Below are 17,206 nucleotides of genomic sequence, written 5' to 3' on the forward strand. Positions count from 1 at the left end.
CAGACTAGTCAATCCTTAGGTTTCATAAAGTAATGCGGGACAGTGAATCATAAAGTATGTAGGACATAATGGGTCAGAGGACACTTTCCTTCACCAGGTGATTTCTCAGGGAGGTCTCCAACAACACACTCAGGAACCTCGGACTGCTCGTCGTCTAAATAAAGCGAGCATGCATTCAATACATTTGGAAAGTACAAATGAACATCACACCAAATTTGTACAAACATTGGAACACATCTTAAAAGGACACAATACTACATAAGGGATAATGGATTCAAAGTATAACATAAACTATAACCTACATTAACTTTGTTTGAAAATAGATTATTATTTCTCCTAAGTGTTATTTACAAGTATAAAGTCATAGATCAATTTATTTTATGGTGACCTAAAATTTAGAACAGAGATGAACTTATGTAATACATATTATTAATCTCACAAGCCTAAACAAGTTTAAATCTCTAAGGTTCTCCTTTTATTTCTTTTATTAAATAAATAAAACATACACCTACATTAGTTCATATTCAATCCTAAAAATTTAGAGTGTGCAGACAGTGAGTGAAACCATTTTATTTCAACAGAGAATAATTCTATGAACATTTTGCAATTTGAATCACTAAATTTGGAGTTCATATGCAAAAGTTATGAAATAAACAAGTTTGGGAATTCAAAATGTGAAATTATGGCTAATTCTGTGAATAATTAAAAGTCCAGGGCTAAGTCTGCAAGATTACAGGGGCCTGCGCGCGAAAACCAGGGATGGCAGGTTGATTTCCAGTAAACCGAGGGTCTCTTTAAGAAAACTACCGCGCGAAGGGCTATCGGGTGAATCTAACCGCTAGATCAGAAATCGACGACCGATATTAGATCTGCGGCCGAGGGCACGCGCGCGAGCTGGCGAGCGCTGATAGGCGGGCCAGGGAGTGTCAGCAACAGGGGGAGAGCACGCTGACCGAGCGGGCCTAGCGCCAGAGGGTTTGGGCGCTGACAGGCGGGCCTCAGCGTTAGGGCGCGCGTGCGCGAAGCGGTATCCCATGGTCCGAGCCGTTCGATCTGAATCGGACGGAGGGGATCAGACCAGTGAAACAGACAAAGCGGTACCCGCGGTCTGAGCCGTTCGATCTGAATCGGACGGAGGAGATCAGACCGGGGAAACAGACGGCTGCGGGCGGCGCCGCTCCTCTCCGCAGCGGTGAAGTCGCCGGAGTTGAGGCTGGCGCGAGCTAGGGGGGTTCTGAGGTCGCCGGAGTTGGGCAGAGAGTAAGAAGATGCCACGACGAACTCGATGGCGGGGAAAGGACCATGAATCCACGGGCAGAGAGGGGAGAACGACGGTGAGAAGGCCTCGGGCGGGCCGGAGAAACTCCGGTGAGCCATTCCGGCCACGGGGAGGGGTCCTAAGGCGCGTTAAGGCCTTGGCTAACTTCAGCAGAGGCAGGGGCGACACAGGGACCTACTCCGGTGAACTAGACCGGGCTAAATCGGCCGGCCACCGCGTGAGCACGGCGGACCACCGTGGCCGAGCACCAACGAAGGTGAAATTGGCCGAACACAGGGCGCAATAGGGGAAATTAGGCATGGGGACGGGTGTCTCACCTCGGGGCAGAGCTCGGGGAGGCTTGGAGCGGTCTCCAACGAGCTGGATGGCCGGGAACACGGGCGCGGGTCTCTGGCGGCGGCTGGCGGCGTGAGCAGAGCGTGAGAGAGGTTGAAGCCGAGAGAAATGAGGCGAGGGGTGTGCGCGGGGCGCGGGCGGGGCTCTAAGAAGGGAGCTGGGCGCGTGGGCGAGCGTCGTGGCCGAGAAACCTGGTGACGTGCGCGAGTGTGCACTCGCCGGTCCACGGCGAGAGCGGGGAAGGTGGAACTGACAAGGCAGGCCCATGGCACAGAGAGAGAAAAAGGGGATGCACGGGGCAACGACTCGACACTGGCAAACCGGGCCCGCGAGACAGATAGAGAGAGAGAGAGAGTGAACCGGCGAAGGAAACTGGCGCCGACAGGTTGGTCCCACTGGGCAGCGAGCGAGAGAGGGAGGGCGCGCGCGAGAGGGGAACTGCCGCTGATAGGCGAGGTCCGCCTGTCAGGCGGCGCGGGCGCGTGGCCTGGCTGGGCTTAGTGGGGCGGCTGGGCTGCTTTGCGTTTTTCCTTTTCTCTGGATTTTCTAATTCCTTTTCTATTTCTTTTCTATAGGGTTTTCAATTCCAAATTGAAATTAGGTTTCAAATTCAAACAAGTGCAACAATTCAAAGAATATTTAAGCTTAGGATGATGCAATATGTCATGACTCATAATGTTTTGGCAAAAATAAATAATTAACCTAGCTCCACTAGTTTAAGCTATTTCTAATCAAAAAGGAAAAAAAGAGAAAGAATATATAGAGAGAGAAACCTAGAGTGAGAAAAGGAAGAGTAACACATGATTTTGGGTGATAATTAGAAAGAAATTTTATACCCCCAAAATCAGGGTGTTACAGACCTGTCCCCCTTAAAAGAATCTCGCCCTCGAGATTCAGGGCTGGCTAGAAAAGAGCTCAGGGTACTTGGCTTTCAAATCATCTTCTCTTTCCCAGGTTGCTTCTTCTTCTGAGTGGTGACCCCATTTGACTTTGCATATCCTGATGGTACTTCTCTGAGTGACCCAGTCTGCTATCTCCAGAATTTGAGTTGGCTTCTCAATATAAGTCAGATCTTCTTGAACTTCAAGATCCTCTTTTGGCAACTGCTCTTCTGGCACTCTCAAGCATTTCTTCAACTGTGACACATGGAACACATCGTGCACAGCGGACAGATTCTTTGGTAAGTTGAGTTGATAAGCCACTTCTCCACGTCTTGCTTGAATCTGATACGACCCAATATATCGGGGTGCTAGCTTGCCTTTGACTCCAAACCTTTTGGTTCCTCTGATGGGTGACACCTTCAAGTAGACATAGTATCCCACTTCAAAACTGAGTTCCCTTCTTCTAGTGTCAGCATAGCTTCGCTGTCTGGACTGCGCTGCCTTTAAATTTCCTTGGACCATTCTAATGTTCTCTTCGGCTTCAAGCAAAATATCTGGACCGAACACCTGTCTTTCACCAGGCTGATCCCAATGCAATGGAGTTCTGCAATTCCTCCCATAGAGCGCTTCAAATGGTGACATCTTCAGACTGGCTTGGTAGCTGTTGTTGTAAGAGAATTCTGCATATGTTAATCTCTTGTCCCAACCTATCTTGTCTTGCAAAGCACAAGCCCTCAACATGTCCTCCGGAATCTGATTGGTTCTCTCTGTTTGACCATCTGTCTGCGGGTGATAAGCTGAGCTGAACTTCAAGTGTGTGCCCAAAGCTTCATGCAACTGCTGCAAAAAATGAGAGGTGAATTGGGTGCCTCTATATGATACTATCTTCTTTGGAACGCCATGCAAGCACACAATCCGAGACATGTCTAGTTCGGCTAACACCACACTGTTGTAGGTGGTCTTGACTGGTATGAAATGGGCCGCCTTTATCAAACGGTCCACTACTACCCAAATGGAGTCATAACCAGTACGAGTGCGGGGCAAACCGACTATGAAATCCATTCCAATCTCATCCCATTTCCACTGAGGAATCTGCAACGGTTGCAACAAACCTGCAGTTCTCTGATGTCACTACAACAGAACAACCCTGTAGCTACGCATGTCTAGCAACACATGGTTTTATATGTTGCAAGGAAGCATATAACAACACTTACTATGTGTTGCAAGTGTTATGTGTTGCTTAGGAGCACAAAGCAACACATATTATGTGTTGCAAGTGTTATGTGTTGCTAACGAGCATAGAGCAACACTTATTATGTGTTGCAAATATCATCGGTGTAGTTATTGTATGTTGCAATTAAACCATTAAGTGATTAGATTTGTAGCCACCATAGGCATGATTTATATATGTTGCAAGGTAATCCATACAGTATTGTAAGTATAACTACTGTAGAAAATTACTATTGTAATTATACATACTGTACAAATTTACGCAACTGTTTTATGTACACCGTAAAAATTTATAGAAAACTGATATTGCAAAAAACAAAATAGTATACCCTGGTATTTGATCCTGCAACCTAACCTATGGGCATACCATAATCTATGCTTTAGTAACCAAATGAGCTATTGACGAGTTGTGATAGGAAAGTGTTTATAATTTACTTATTCTATCTTTTGAACGCGGTGGATCCAGGTCCCACACCGGAGGTACGCTAGGGTTCCACCTGAGATCTTCCTTCTTCCCGCTCTGCTCGTCTCCCCATTGGATTCCTCGCCGCTTGTGGTTTCTTCCCCGTTGTCATAGAGTCAGGCAAAGGTCCTGTGCGCCGTCGCAGATCTTAGGGAGGTCAGTGCGCCGTCGCTATTCCCTTTGTCTCTGTGCGCCCTCGCTCATCTTCTCTTCGTCTCTGTGTGCCATAGCTCCTCTTCCCTTCATCGAATTCCCTGGTGGCGTGGATATTCTGGATAGTTCCCTGCATAGTTCCTAGCAGCACAACGACATAAGTCAGAGGGGGAGAAGCCAATCATCATCCGATACGTTTCTTGATTTCCTCTTCTTGTTGCCTCCGATCGACGAACACTAGGGATGCGCTTCGAACCAGTAGCCGGGTCTCAGTTTCTTAGGGAGTGCATGAAAGGTTGAACTAGTACCATTATTTATCGACTTTCTAACAATCAGAAGAGTAAGGTATGGAAATTTTTCTGAACATATCTAAAACATGATATTTGTTTATGTATAGACTAGCTGGGTAAATATAATTTTGAGCTATTATTGTGTTACTTGTAGACATCTAGAAATCAATATACTAATACAATTGAGAAATAAGTTTTAGATTTTTTATAGTAGAATTAACATCAGTATTTTTTATAGTTTCATAATGGATTTAGAGGTGGTGAAGCTTCTTTTGCAATGTTCTAAAGGCTCGGCTCAATATGTAGCTGGTGTAAAAGGCTTCTTAGAATTTGCATTCAAAGATAAACCTGAAGGAAGCAAGAATTATTGCCCTTGTAAGTCATGCGTGCACACTACTGTGCAGCCAAGTGATGTTATGTTTGAGCATTTGGTGTGCAATGGGATACTTGAGAATTATGACCAATGGGATTTTCATGGAGATACTTCTGGGCATGGAAATAATAATATGGGTCAAAATAGTTGTAGTAACGAAAGACAAGTTAATATGACGCAAATGATTCATGATACAATACAACACATGTATGATGACACACTTATGGTTGATGGCAATGCTCCTACGAAAGGGTCCTGTTTGGATGCAGCAAAGTTTTATAAGATGATTGAGGAATCCAATAAGCTGCTATGGACAGGATGTGAGTTGACAATTCTGACTTTATTGGTGCTTCTATTTAAAATAAAATCAATGAACAAATGGACGGATAAATCTTTTGGTGATCTTCTTGACATTCTTCGTATGACTATTCCAAATGGACAACAACTCCCCAAGAATTTTTACGAAGCCAAAAAAATTATTTCAAAATTTGGATTAGGGTATGAGGACATTCATGCTTGTCCAAATAATTGCCAACTATTTTGGAAGGGAAAAAAGATGATGATTTCTGCTCTACCTGTAAGGCCTCACGGTGGAAGGGTATGCAACCTGAGTCGGTTTTAATAAAGAAACAAAGAAGGAAAGCTAGTCCTTGCAAAGTTTTGCGATACTTTCCTATTAAAGATAGGCTAAAAAGATTGTTTATGTGCAAGGATATAGCACCTCTCATAAGGTGGCATGATGAAGAGCGCATAAAGGATGGTGCATTACGTCATCCAGCAGATGCACCCGTATGGACCAGGTTCGATGAAAAGTTCCCATTTTTTTGCATCAGACTCTCGCAATATTCGTTTTGGGTTGGCTACAGATGGGTTTAATCCATTTGGGATGTTGAGCAGTACTCATAGTTGTTGGCCAGTAGTTTTAACAGTATATAACCTACCTCCGTGGTTATGCATGAAAGATCATAATCTTATGTTGTCCTTATTGATTCCTGGTCCTAAAAGTCCTGGAGACAAAATTCATGTGTTCTTGGAACCACTATTGGAGGACCTGAAAGATATATTTCAGAATGGCATGTCCACATATGACGCATCAAGAGATGAACTATTTAATTTGCGAGGGGCTGTTTTAATGACGACAAGTGACTTGCCAGGTTTAGGAATGCTCTCATCACATATGGTTCATGGCGAATTTGCTTGCCCGCCATGTGGTGACAATGCATGGACCAAACGTCTAAAGCACGGTCGTAAGTCATCTTTTATGGGACACCGTCAATGGCTTGATGAAGACCATCCTTATCGTTTTGATGCAGATTCATTTGATGGAACAACAGAGCTAAGATCAGCTCCTATGACCTATTATGATCGTTCGATTTTGCCTAACATAATTTCACTAGGGGATTTTAAGAATTCTAAAACTTACAAGTTTGTAAGTAGCCTGTTCACATTGCCATATTGGGATCATAATATTCTGAGATACAAGCGATCAGATGGACGACCATGGTCTTTTGGGAGAATCAATTTAAAAACATTATAAAATTTATTATATTTGTAAATATTTCATAACCAATTGAAAAACATTATAATCAACATTTTTACATCTTTGTAATTTTTTAGCTCGGTTCGTATAAACTTTGACCATATCTCCGACTTGTGTCCTCAATCGAGATGTCCTAGAATCAGGTTGCATTTGTTTCGCATTGAACTTTTAGACCCATGATTTTTTAATACATATAGTTAAAAGTTATTTTTATTTATGACCCATGATTTATCAATGTATGGAAGTTAGATTTGGCAAAGCTTTCTTTTTAATTACATCTAATAAGTATTTCCCTCCATTTTTTTACTGCTAAAGCAAATCTCACGATGCTCCGTAATCATCGTGCAGTTTCCATCTTCAACTAGATAACCTCAAGCGGGCTCCTCTCCTCTTCATCTTCCTCACTCATCCGCCAGGCGCCAGCCATCCTGCGCTCCAGCTATCGTGCCCAGCCAGCCGCCATCGCGCCAGGAGCCGCCATCGCGCCAGACGACGCCGGCTGCCCTCCAGGCTCCAGGTACGCCGCCGCCCGCTGGGCCCCTTCCTTCCTCCTCAGTCCTCCCTACGCCCTACAGGACCCAGGTATGCCGTTGCCCGTCGGCCGCCAGCCCCCCTCCAGATCCAGTGAATGTGTGATAAACTATTTGGTATATGGAGCAACTCCTATGATCCCTTGGCTGCTGATGTTCATAATCCCACTCATATTGAATAATCCCATTGACCACTACTAATCCCTTGATGTTGATGTTCATAATCCCTTGGCTCCTATGATCCACTCCTAATCCCTTGCTGCTGATGTTAGAAAAAAATCAGTGCATACTAGTTACTCGACAGTTGCTACCTGAGTTATATCAGTATTTGTCATTAGTCGGTATGCTAGTCCACAAATAATGTAGTAGCACTAGCACAAGAACTCTGATAATTTATGTCATTGTGTAGTGGAGATGCCAAGGGGAAGGAGGAAGCAGACCGTTGAAAGCAATGAGGAGTATCTATCAGAGGACCATGTAGGGCAAAAAAAATTACAGAAAACTCTTGCACATGAATCAGATAGCGAGATGGAAGAAGAATCGTTTGCCGTAGGTGGACATGATCAAAGTGGCGAGGTTTCTGAAATGGAGCCTAATTCAAAGAACCCAACTGATATGGAGGCAGACATTGAGGTTGAAGACGAAGGTACTGAAATAAGATAACGTACTTTTTAAGAATAGTCGTAATCATCCATTTGTAACCATTTGTTCCATTATTTTTGCATTTTGACCCCGGATAGAGACAAATGTGGAGGTGAAAAGGCGGGGTAAGACAAAACTATTACATGTGTGGAACATTCCTAGAGGGCATATGATTGTAGTACAATGTAATGAACTTGACCAGCCAATTGGAGAAGAGGCAGGAATCATGGGAAAATTCCTTGGCATGGTAGCCAGGAATGGAAACTTGTGTAGCTTAATCTACAAGGATTGGAGGCTTTTGATAGGTAAGAAAGAGAGATTGACTAATGAGCAGAAAAATAAGGAGGATATACTTAAGCAAGTAAAGGTATGACACATTTATTGCAGTAATTATCTAGAAGATGATACATAGGGTAATTTTACCATTGTCTTTATATATTGTATGCAGAGGAGATTCCTTTATCCTGCTTGTATGGAAAAATGGGTACTAAAAACCATTGGAGAGAGATGGAGGCAACATAAATCTAACTTAAAATCCATATATTATGATGCACATAAGGGTTTGGAAGCTAATTACAACAACGTTCCACCTGGGGTAATTGCGGATCAGTGGATTGCACTTGTGAATCATTGGGTGACCACAAAAGCAAAGGTTCATGGCTACCTTTACATTAATCAGTTATCTTGTGCAACTTGTCAGTTGCGATTACATTATCTATGTAATCATTTTATGGTAGGATATAAGCATGGCGAATACGAATAATTGTGGAAAAAAAAAGACTACCCATACAGCCGGCACAAAGAGTTTCGCTCGGACTAGAGAGGATTTGGTACTTCTGTTGCAACTACACTTGTGAAGAACATGCTTTTTACAACCATATTTCTGTCACTAATCTTTATTACCTTACATGTCCAACAGAGGGAAAAAGATCCTGAGAAGAAATACCCTCACAGGGCTATTTTATATATCCACACACACAAAGCAAACCCTACCAAGAACACAAATCCACATGTGGTACAATTTTCTACAAATATTTACTGGTTCAAAATTTTTATGTACTTGTGACATGCTGAATAATTTAATCCTTTTAAAAGAATGATTTGCAGGAACTGTTAGCAGAGCATCCAGAATTTGCAGACACTAGCCAAGGAAAGATTGCATGGAATGGAGATGCACTAAACAAGATATTAGGAGAAGAGAAGCCTGGTCATGTGCATGGCCTTGGTCTTGTTCCAAACCCGAACAAAGTGTTAGATGGGACAACATCAAGACGTCTTAATCAGCTACATGTAACATCTTTGGACCCAACAGCAAGTGAAGATGTCCTCTCTTTGAAACTTCAGATGGAAAAACTCGTAAACCATGTACACAAGCAAGATGCTACTATACAAGAGTTGCAACAAAAGAGTGTACTCTTCGAACAACATCAAAGTGTACATGTAAAATTATTGAACTCCATTTCACAATCAGTTCATACAGTAGGTCTATGTGTAACATCTAATCCATTTGGTTATTTGTTTGCTATGACAGGGATGTTTGGACGATCTTCCAGTGAATCAATTTCCAACGTCTTCAAAACGTAAAGTAGGCATCTGTATGGAATTTACACATCCGCACTTTCTTACATTTTAGTACCTACTACTTCATCTTGTAGTTATTTTTCATCAGCGTGTATATGTTGAGCCACAAAATCAAGAATTCAGGATGGACAATGAAAAAACTTACTCTCAGGTATGATTGCATTACATTGCCTTGTTCGCTTCAGATTGTTGTGGCTGCGCTATGGCTTTTTCTACAACACAACATAGTTATTTTACAATGTACAGCAGCAGCCATAGCTACAGCCCCAGCAAAAAGTAGCGCTACTCAATACCCCCTATAAATTTTTTGCTAAACTACTAATCTGTATTTCATAAAGAGAGAGCAAGAGGCAAAGGAGTACGAGGATTTGCAACCAACATTCAGAAAAACTTCTACTATCCATAAGGTCCTCTGCTACCTCATAACTCATCTTTCTAGATTTCATGGTATAATGCAAACATTAATAATATGTATTGAATTAAAGAAGATTAAGGTGGCTGATACTAGGCAAGGTAAATTACAATGAACTGATAGACTAGCCACTACCCATAAGGTCAGCTACATCAAAATTTCAATACATGGAATATATACGCCCTACAAAGTGATGTTTTATTATATTCATTTTTCAATTTAATATATTGGTAGACAAGGCAATTTGAGTTGGAAAGAGACATTACCTTCGATAATACTAAGCTCGCTAATTCATCGAAGGTGGGAATGCAATAAATTTATTCAACATACATAATCATGATTGCTTATCTTTACATTGATGTCTCGCACATACAGAGTATGACCAAGGAAGCAACTTCTACTTCCTTAAATGAAGAAGCATCTAAGAACCAGGTACTTCTACACATGACCCATGTATTGTATTCATTGTTCATTAGTAATTAGTAGTATCTCACATACTACTCATTCTTGAATGGAGATGCATTTTAATTGGCAGTACACTAGGGTGTTGCATAACTAAATTGAAGTTAATAATATGTACAAAATTAACTATTTCGTAATCATCCAAAAATATTAAAATATTGAATACTCATTGTGATGTAATGACAGGTAAAAAGGAAAGATATGCAATCTGCAACTACCTTTGATAAAACCAAGTGTGCTACCACATCAAAGGTGACAGTGAAATTCAACTTTCTTGTTAAGTATATCGAATTGTTTTCATTACTAATATGTATTAGTTATAGGTTATGGTGCATGAAACAAAAGGTGACTCAAAAATTTGTGTACATTCATATTCTTAAATCCACTTTACTAATTCGATATTTTTGTCCATAAATCAGGGTACTCCAGGTGACCGACCAACAGATGAGTCAATATTGGTAAAATCAAAATTTTCTTACCATTATTGTGCCCACATTACATAAGTTTTTACTGATACACTTGAGCATGTTTACTAGACTGGAGCACAAGTGTTCTTAAAAAGCTGGAGATGTCCAACCAAGACTGTTGCCTTAGGCACAGTACTTGGTCGAGACCCAAATCATAAAGTTGCAGGTGTTAAGTTAGGCAGAGAATTTTGGATGGTGCGTGTTAGACTTGTAATACTGCCTATTGAGCCTTTGATTCGACCATACGACAACATGGAGGTTATTGGTGATGTCGGCAACAATCTTATAGCATGGCCTTCGTGTTGTGTATGAACTACCCTCTTACTTAACTAGTCATTACTACTCCGAACTACTACTATCAATTTCAGTATTATGATTATCCGTGCAGATTGAAGACGACAAAAACTGATATATGCTCATTTCAACATCACGACGCTTCAACTCAGTTCAGGATGATATCATGATGTAAGTTCACTGTAATCCCCTCATTGTGGTTTATTGTTTTAGACTCTTGGACCCCTAAGAAGTTTACGATGTTCCTATATATGATAGTATAACACATGGTGCTCAATTATTTTTGCATCATCAACATGAGTCCACCACAATTGTTTTCTTTTCAGATTCGACCATACGACAACATGGAAATTATTTAATGTTGTTGATCACTAACTTCTATTATTTTCTTTTCAGTTTCGAAGCTGCAAGATTTCTACAGAATCCAAAGACTACTTATTTCAAACCGGATGGCGTGGATCACTACCTCCATTTAAATAGTTTTGCTTATTTCACTACGATGAATTTTGGATTTGTTTAGGATATGAGTCATATGCTGTTTATATCTTTGTCCCAAAAATACTTGAACACGCATCAAGCGGTGATTATTTTAAGTTCTGCTACGCTGAATCGTGACTATTATTTTATTTAAATGCAAAATTATTTGTCCATTATTGTTCTATAATCAGTCATGGTACTTGCTGGTGCATAGAAGGTAAAAACTTACTTTTCATCCTGTGTTCTTGGTCCTAGGAATTTTGGTGTCTTTGCAATCCATATTTGATTTATTATCCCTTGTCATAAGTTTTCTCATTATATTTTTCTACAGAAAAGAAACACAGAAGGTGGAAAGCAAAATGCTTCTCTTAAGAAGGCCAAAAAGGACAAGCTTGTAGGTGCAACTGGAAAAAACGTCAGAACTGAAACAAGCATGGTTTCTGTGACACTTCGAGTGAAACCAGAGCTAACTCTTCCAGCAACGTATGTTTGAAATTTGTTTCTGGTTATCTATGGTAATTTGTTCTCCCAATTTTTCATGTGTTGTCTGTTACAAAGGACACAATTACCCAATTTTTCATGTGTTCGTATCCAAAACACGGTGCACTGCGCAGCCAGCCAGTGTGCTAGCCACCATGCATATGCAATATTGACGAATGCTGCTGAAGCTGAAGTGCTGATGCTGTTTTTAATCATGCTACAGTAGAATCGTCCATCCTGCTCGCTTGTTTGTCTGAGCTGTGCATGCACACCGATTTGGGCTTGAGTGGTGGTGCTAAAGTCTCCATGGGATGAGCTTCAGGTGCACTACTGTTTATCCGGCTTCTGAAGGGCGCCTTCGGTTTTGTGCATAGGCTCATTGGGTTGCTAACTGGTAGTTTTTTTGGTTATAAGATTCTTCATATCTTTTTTCATTTAGATTAAAAGTTTGTGTCGTGCCCTTGATTGCAACCATGAAGCTGCATTTTCTGCTGTAGTGATTTTGGTCTGATGCTCAAATATAATGTTGAGGTGTGTCTGCGTGCTATTGCTTCAAGCACACTGTTTTTACTGGGTTCCTTCTGAAGAAGCCACACATGGTTTTCTTTTCGTTTCTTCTTTTACCTGTTTGCTTCTGTTGGTTTCGATTTAACTTACCATGGTGCCATCATTATTAGCTCAGAGTTTGCTTTTCCGCCTTATTACTTATTTACTTGCATGATTTTGGTTCATGTATGCAATGCGCTCATCTTTTTTACACGAAATATGTCTGAGCATCTCTTCGAGGAAGCCTCCATCGTTACCAGGCTACACCTTGCTAGCAAAAAGTTTGATAAAGGTAATTTATTTGTTTTCTGCTTCTTTTTATGATTTACATATTACAATACAATGACAAAGTTAATGTCCGTCTGTGAGGCTGGACTGTGGTAATAGATTAATGGAAATTAAAACTAATGTTTTCATGGTTCAGTTTACCTTGCTTATCGTTTAGTATGGTTTAGTATGATTTCACAATTTCGATGTTCATGGTTCTGTTAGCTATGTGATACCTAGAATAGAAACCCACTCATGTCCCATCCTTGTTTGCTTCTCCCTATAACTGACTTGATTACAGTCACGTGCCCTACTATGGGGATTTTTTCCGACTATTCTTGTTTTTGCTACTATCAGGTTCTGAACGTCCAGCAGATTCAAAAGCTAGATAATCCAACTGTACCAAGGGATGTCGACTGACCACCATGGTCTGATGAGTGTGGATGACATTGCCTCGAGGTACACAGTAGAAGCCTCTGCTGTCCAACACATTTGGATGACTGGAGATTGGTGAATAATTTTTCCTCTTTTTTGAATTTATTCTGCTGCAATAATTTTGCTGTTTACTGATATATATAGTGATGATTTGAAGGTTGTTTGCATCTGAACCTGAAGCTGATGTTGAAGGCTGCACCTGTGGAGTCAGTGGTGAGGGAGGTGGCAGATGATTCCCCCCGAATTCTCACCAACTTGATCAGATGTAGTTGGGTCTTGGATTGCTTCATCAGGAGCATTAAACTGAAACTGAAAGACTGTAGTTTCTGAATTTTCATCAGCGCAAAACACAGTGGCAGCGAAAGATTTAAGGATGATGCATGAATATATACTTCGAACTTTCTTTGTAATAAACCTGGCGCTCCCATGTTGCGGCACTTTTTGTAATGCAACTATTGATTTTAAATATATATATTTTGCTTATTTGCCATGTGTGTGTGGATGATTCCTGAAATATCAAATGTGCATTGTTCAGCTTGTTGTAATCTTAACCTCAAAATAAAATATTCAAATATTTTTTATTGGTTTATTGCTTGCAACGGATAAAAATGTTGCTACAACTCGAAACTAAACGTTGTAGCATCCTATGATAAACGAGCTGGTCTTGGGCGGCACCAACACATGTAAGTGTTGTTGTATCTTATAAAAATCTGTTGCAGTTTACCAACGCTTATTTATATGACTTACCAACGTATGTACAAGCGTTGCAGTAGCCCCTAGCAACGGCAGTATAGGCAACACATAATTATGCGTTGGTATAGACCCTAGCAACGCTTATATAGGCTTGTACCAACACATATATGCATTGCTAAAGGGGGTGCCATTTTGTAGTGTGTTCTGCTTTAATCCTCTGACAACTGTCACATACTGCCACATACTCTGCTATTTCCCTTTTCATACCGTACCACAAAAATCTTTTCTTCAGGTCTTGGTACATCTTCTCACTACCGAGGTGTATAGAGTATGCTGTCTCATGAGCTTCCTTGAGAATCAGTTCCCGGATCGATTTGATATCGGGAACACACAATCTGTCCTTGAACCATACCACTCCTTCTGCATCTTCATGGAAATCCTTGCCTTTTCCATCTATGATCAACTGCCGAATCTCGTTGATCTTCTCATCATCCTTATGACCTTTTCTGATATCTTGCTCTAGAGTGGGTTCCAACTCAATTGCCACTCCTTAGGTGTTGTTCAGAAATCCGAGACTCAATCTGTCGAACTCCTTCGCTAGCTCATACGACATCGGGTGGGCTACCAACATATTGACTTGACTCTTTCTACTCAGAGCATCTGCAACCACATTTGCTTTGCCTGAGTGATAATGAATCTCCAGCTCATAATCTTTGATCAACTCTAGCCATCTTCGCTGCCTCATGTTTAACTCTGACTGAGTGAATATGTACTTGAGGCTCTTGTGGTCCGTGTAGATATCACACTTCTGCCCATAAAGATAATGCCTCCAGGTCTTCAATGCATGAACCACGACTGCTAATTCCAGATCATGAGTAGGATAATTCTTCTCATGAATCTTCAACTATCGGGACGAGTGTGACACCCCAGTGTCACCTAGGGTTTCACTCAAGTGCTAACCCAAGAACCATCATTTTATGTGAGCAAAATTGAGCATGATCATCAAGTTGATTTAAGGGTAAAGAACCCACTAAGCTTATACTTAAAAGCATCATGATCAAAACAAATGGGTTTTTCAAAAAGGCAAAATGTGCAACCCCAACAAAAACCCTAATTGAGCCCTATGAACAAAATTCAAGAAAATGGGGAAAAGAGTATGAAAAATTTAGAATCATGGCTTGGTCCAATTATAAACATTGGAGTATATTTAATAAGCAACAACAAAGATTAAGGAAGCTTGGCCAAAACAATTTAAATAAAACTCTAAACAAGCCTCTCAAGTGGGATTTCATTAGGGAATTCTGAAATTCTGAATTCTGAATTTCAGACCTTGAGCCAAAGATCAAGCGTGTTCACATTGATCCCTAACTCAAATCCTAATGGCCCCATTGACAAAAACGTGCATAACTAACCTCTCTGTCTTGTGCCAGAAGATGGCATTGGGACGCGTGCCTTGGACACGTCATACCAGAGATCTTCTCCCTGTGTGCGGCAGTGAGACAAACATGATTTCTCCCCTCTCTATCTCTTAATCCAGTCAGCAAAACCTGCTAGCCTCCACACACAAACGACAAAGGGACCTGAGAGGAAGAGATCTCTCAACGGGATCATGGCCATAATCTCAAAGATTTGGGGCCAATCCGCGCTTGAACTCGACCTCTCTCTGCGCTGCCTCGTGCTCGACGCTATGCCAGACGCCAGAGCGCGCACTGGTGTTCGCCGCGCACGCCCCGAGCGCTTGTCAGAGCCCCGCCCTCGGCCGTGCTCGCCAGCGCCTATAAAGCCTCCCCGGGCGCGCCTCACTTCACCCCGCGCTCACCACCACCGGCCAGACACCCCTCCTTAGCTCCAGCGAGCTCCTTTCCACCCGCCATTGCCGTCAGAGCTTCGGCCACCGTGGCCAGCCCACTCCAGTCACCTCCAAGTCGCGCCAGCGCTTCGGTTAGCTCCGCCATAGGCCCGTGAAGCTTTCCAAGCCCTCGGACCTGGCAGAACTTCACCGGAAGGCGAAGATCGACCTCACCGGACTTCGGCCGCCCGCCTGCACGCGTAGACCGAGCACTCTAGTGAGCCATTCTTCAATGCCTTGCGCACACCCCTTCCTTGATCCCTGGTGAAGCTCTCTGACCCGTTTGATTGGTCAAATTCGCCCTGGATAGGCCAGACTCCTCGCCGTCGACGAGCTCCCCCGCCTGCGCACACGGACCGGCCGACTCCGACCATCCCCGACGGTGACCCGCACATCGTCGTGACCCTCAGAACCTCCCCTACACCCTTGGCCACCTCACCGGAGCAATCTCACCGCCGGTAAGCCCCTCCGCCCTTTCTTCCGCCGCGAGTACTGTTTAATTTGGGGGAAGGACCTCAGGTTAGGATTAGAAGAATCCAGGGGGTTTTCTAAGATGTTAGTGACTCATTTGAATAGTAGACCAAGGACTAGTCTGTAAGGAAAACTTAAAACACCCGCCAGGGACCCTGTTGCAAAGTAGTTTTCCATTTAATCAATTCTGTTTAATCTTTTTAATAAACAGAGAACTTAGAAACTTCATATCTTGATGAATTCTTAACCCAAAGTTGTCAAACTAATTTTGCTAGATCCTGAATAATATGAACTATCGCTTAAAGATAATAAACCCTATGCTTTCTGTTCAAAATTTTAAAGTTTAAAATTAAAAACAGAAACTGACCAAACCTTATTTAATTAAGGAAAATTAGTTTTGCTTCTGTGCTGAACCTAAGAAAAATTGTAGATGTTCAAACCCCATTTAAGCACTGTTTTAAAATAGTAAGAACCCCAGTACTGAAAAATTCAGTGTAGATATCCATTAAAAGCCATTTCTGCCCAAAACTTAAGGAAATCAGAAAGGCATTAGAAATTAATGAACAGTGAGTGAAATTATTTTTCCTAGTTTGCTTAAGTAACAGAGAACCTAGGAAAAATAAAGGGACCTCTAGTCCAGATCAGTTTTAAAGTGAAATGTTTTATTTAGCATTATCCCAACTAGAAATCAATTATTAGAATTACAAAACCAGACCCAAAATTGATAATAAAAATCCAGTGGACTTGTAACTACCAAAACCCCACTATAAAAATAATAAACACCCCAGCCCATCATTTTAAGTAGGGTAAATAAATATAATATGATAATGAGTCATATTCTAAATAAATCATGAATAACCCATAATAATGCAATAATGGGCAATTAAAATTTTGCTAGGTCAATAATGAGAAAGGCCACCAGAGAAAAATGCAAACCCATTAGAAGATGCAAAATAATACCTATTGCTAATATTTTATAAGAAAGGCCATTTAATCCAATTAATGCATACCACCTTTTCCCTTAAGCAAAAAGATGCCAAACTTCAGAATGATTG

The 17,206-nt window shown here is 41.6% G+C and overlaps 1 protein-coding gene and 1 long non-coding RNA gene across 2 annotated transcripts; both read left to right on the top strand.

The window, feature by feature from the left end:
- Positions 1–7,495: 7,495 nt before the first annotated feature.
- Positions 7,496–12,721, top strand: LOC103646630 (uncharacterized). The gene is made up of 14 exons (XM_023301781.1): positions 7,496–7,721; positions 7,816–8,084; positions 8,166–8,369; positions 8,455–8,547; positions 8,637–8,732; positions 8,813–9,157; positions 9,249–9,302; positions 9,387–9,449; positions 9,637–10,142; positions 10,359–10,424; positions 10,592–10,630; positions 10,709–10,945; positions 11,028–11,104; positions 11,330–12,721. Exons 1-9 carry the CDS (start codon positions 7,604–7,606, stop codon positions 9,823–9,825), a joined length of 1,431 nt encoding a protein of 476 aa, XP_023157549.1. The 5' UTR covers positions 7,496–7,603; the 3' UTR covers positions 9,826–10,142; positions 10,359–10,424; positions 10,592–10,630; positions 10,709–10,945; positions 11,028–11,104; positions 11,330–12,721.
- Positions 12,722–12,999: 278 nt separating this feature from the next.
- On the top strand, positions 13,000–13,621 carry LOC118476328 (uncharacterized). Its single transcript, XR_004856251.1, has 2 exons — positions 13,000–13,213; positions 13,296–13,621. It is a non-coding gene; the product is annotated as an uncharacterized lncRNA (long non-coding RNA).
- Positions 13,622–17,206: the final 3,585 nt, after the last annotated feature.

The sequence above is a fragment of the Zea mays genome, chromosome 2 (genome assembly GCF_902167145.1).
Source record: "Zea mays cultivar B73 chromosome 2, Zm-B73-REFERENCE-NAM-5.0, whole genome shotgun sequence".
Taxonomy (NCBI): Eukaryota; Viridiplantae; Streptophyta; class Magnoliopsida; order Poales; family Poaceae; genus Zea; species Zea mays.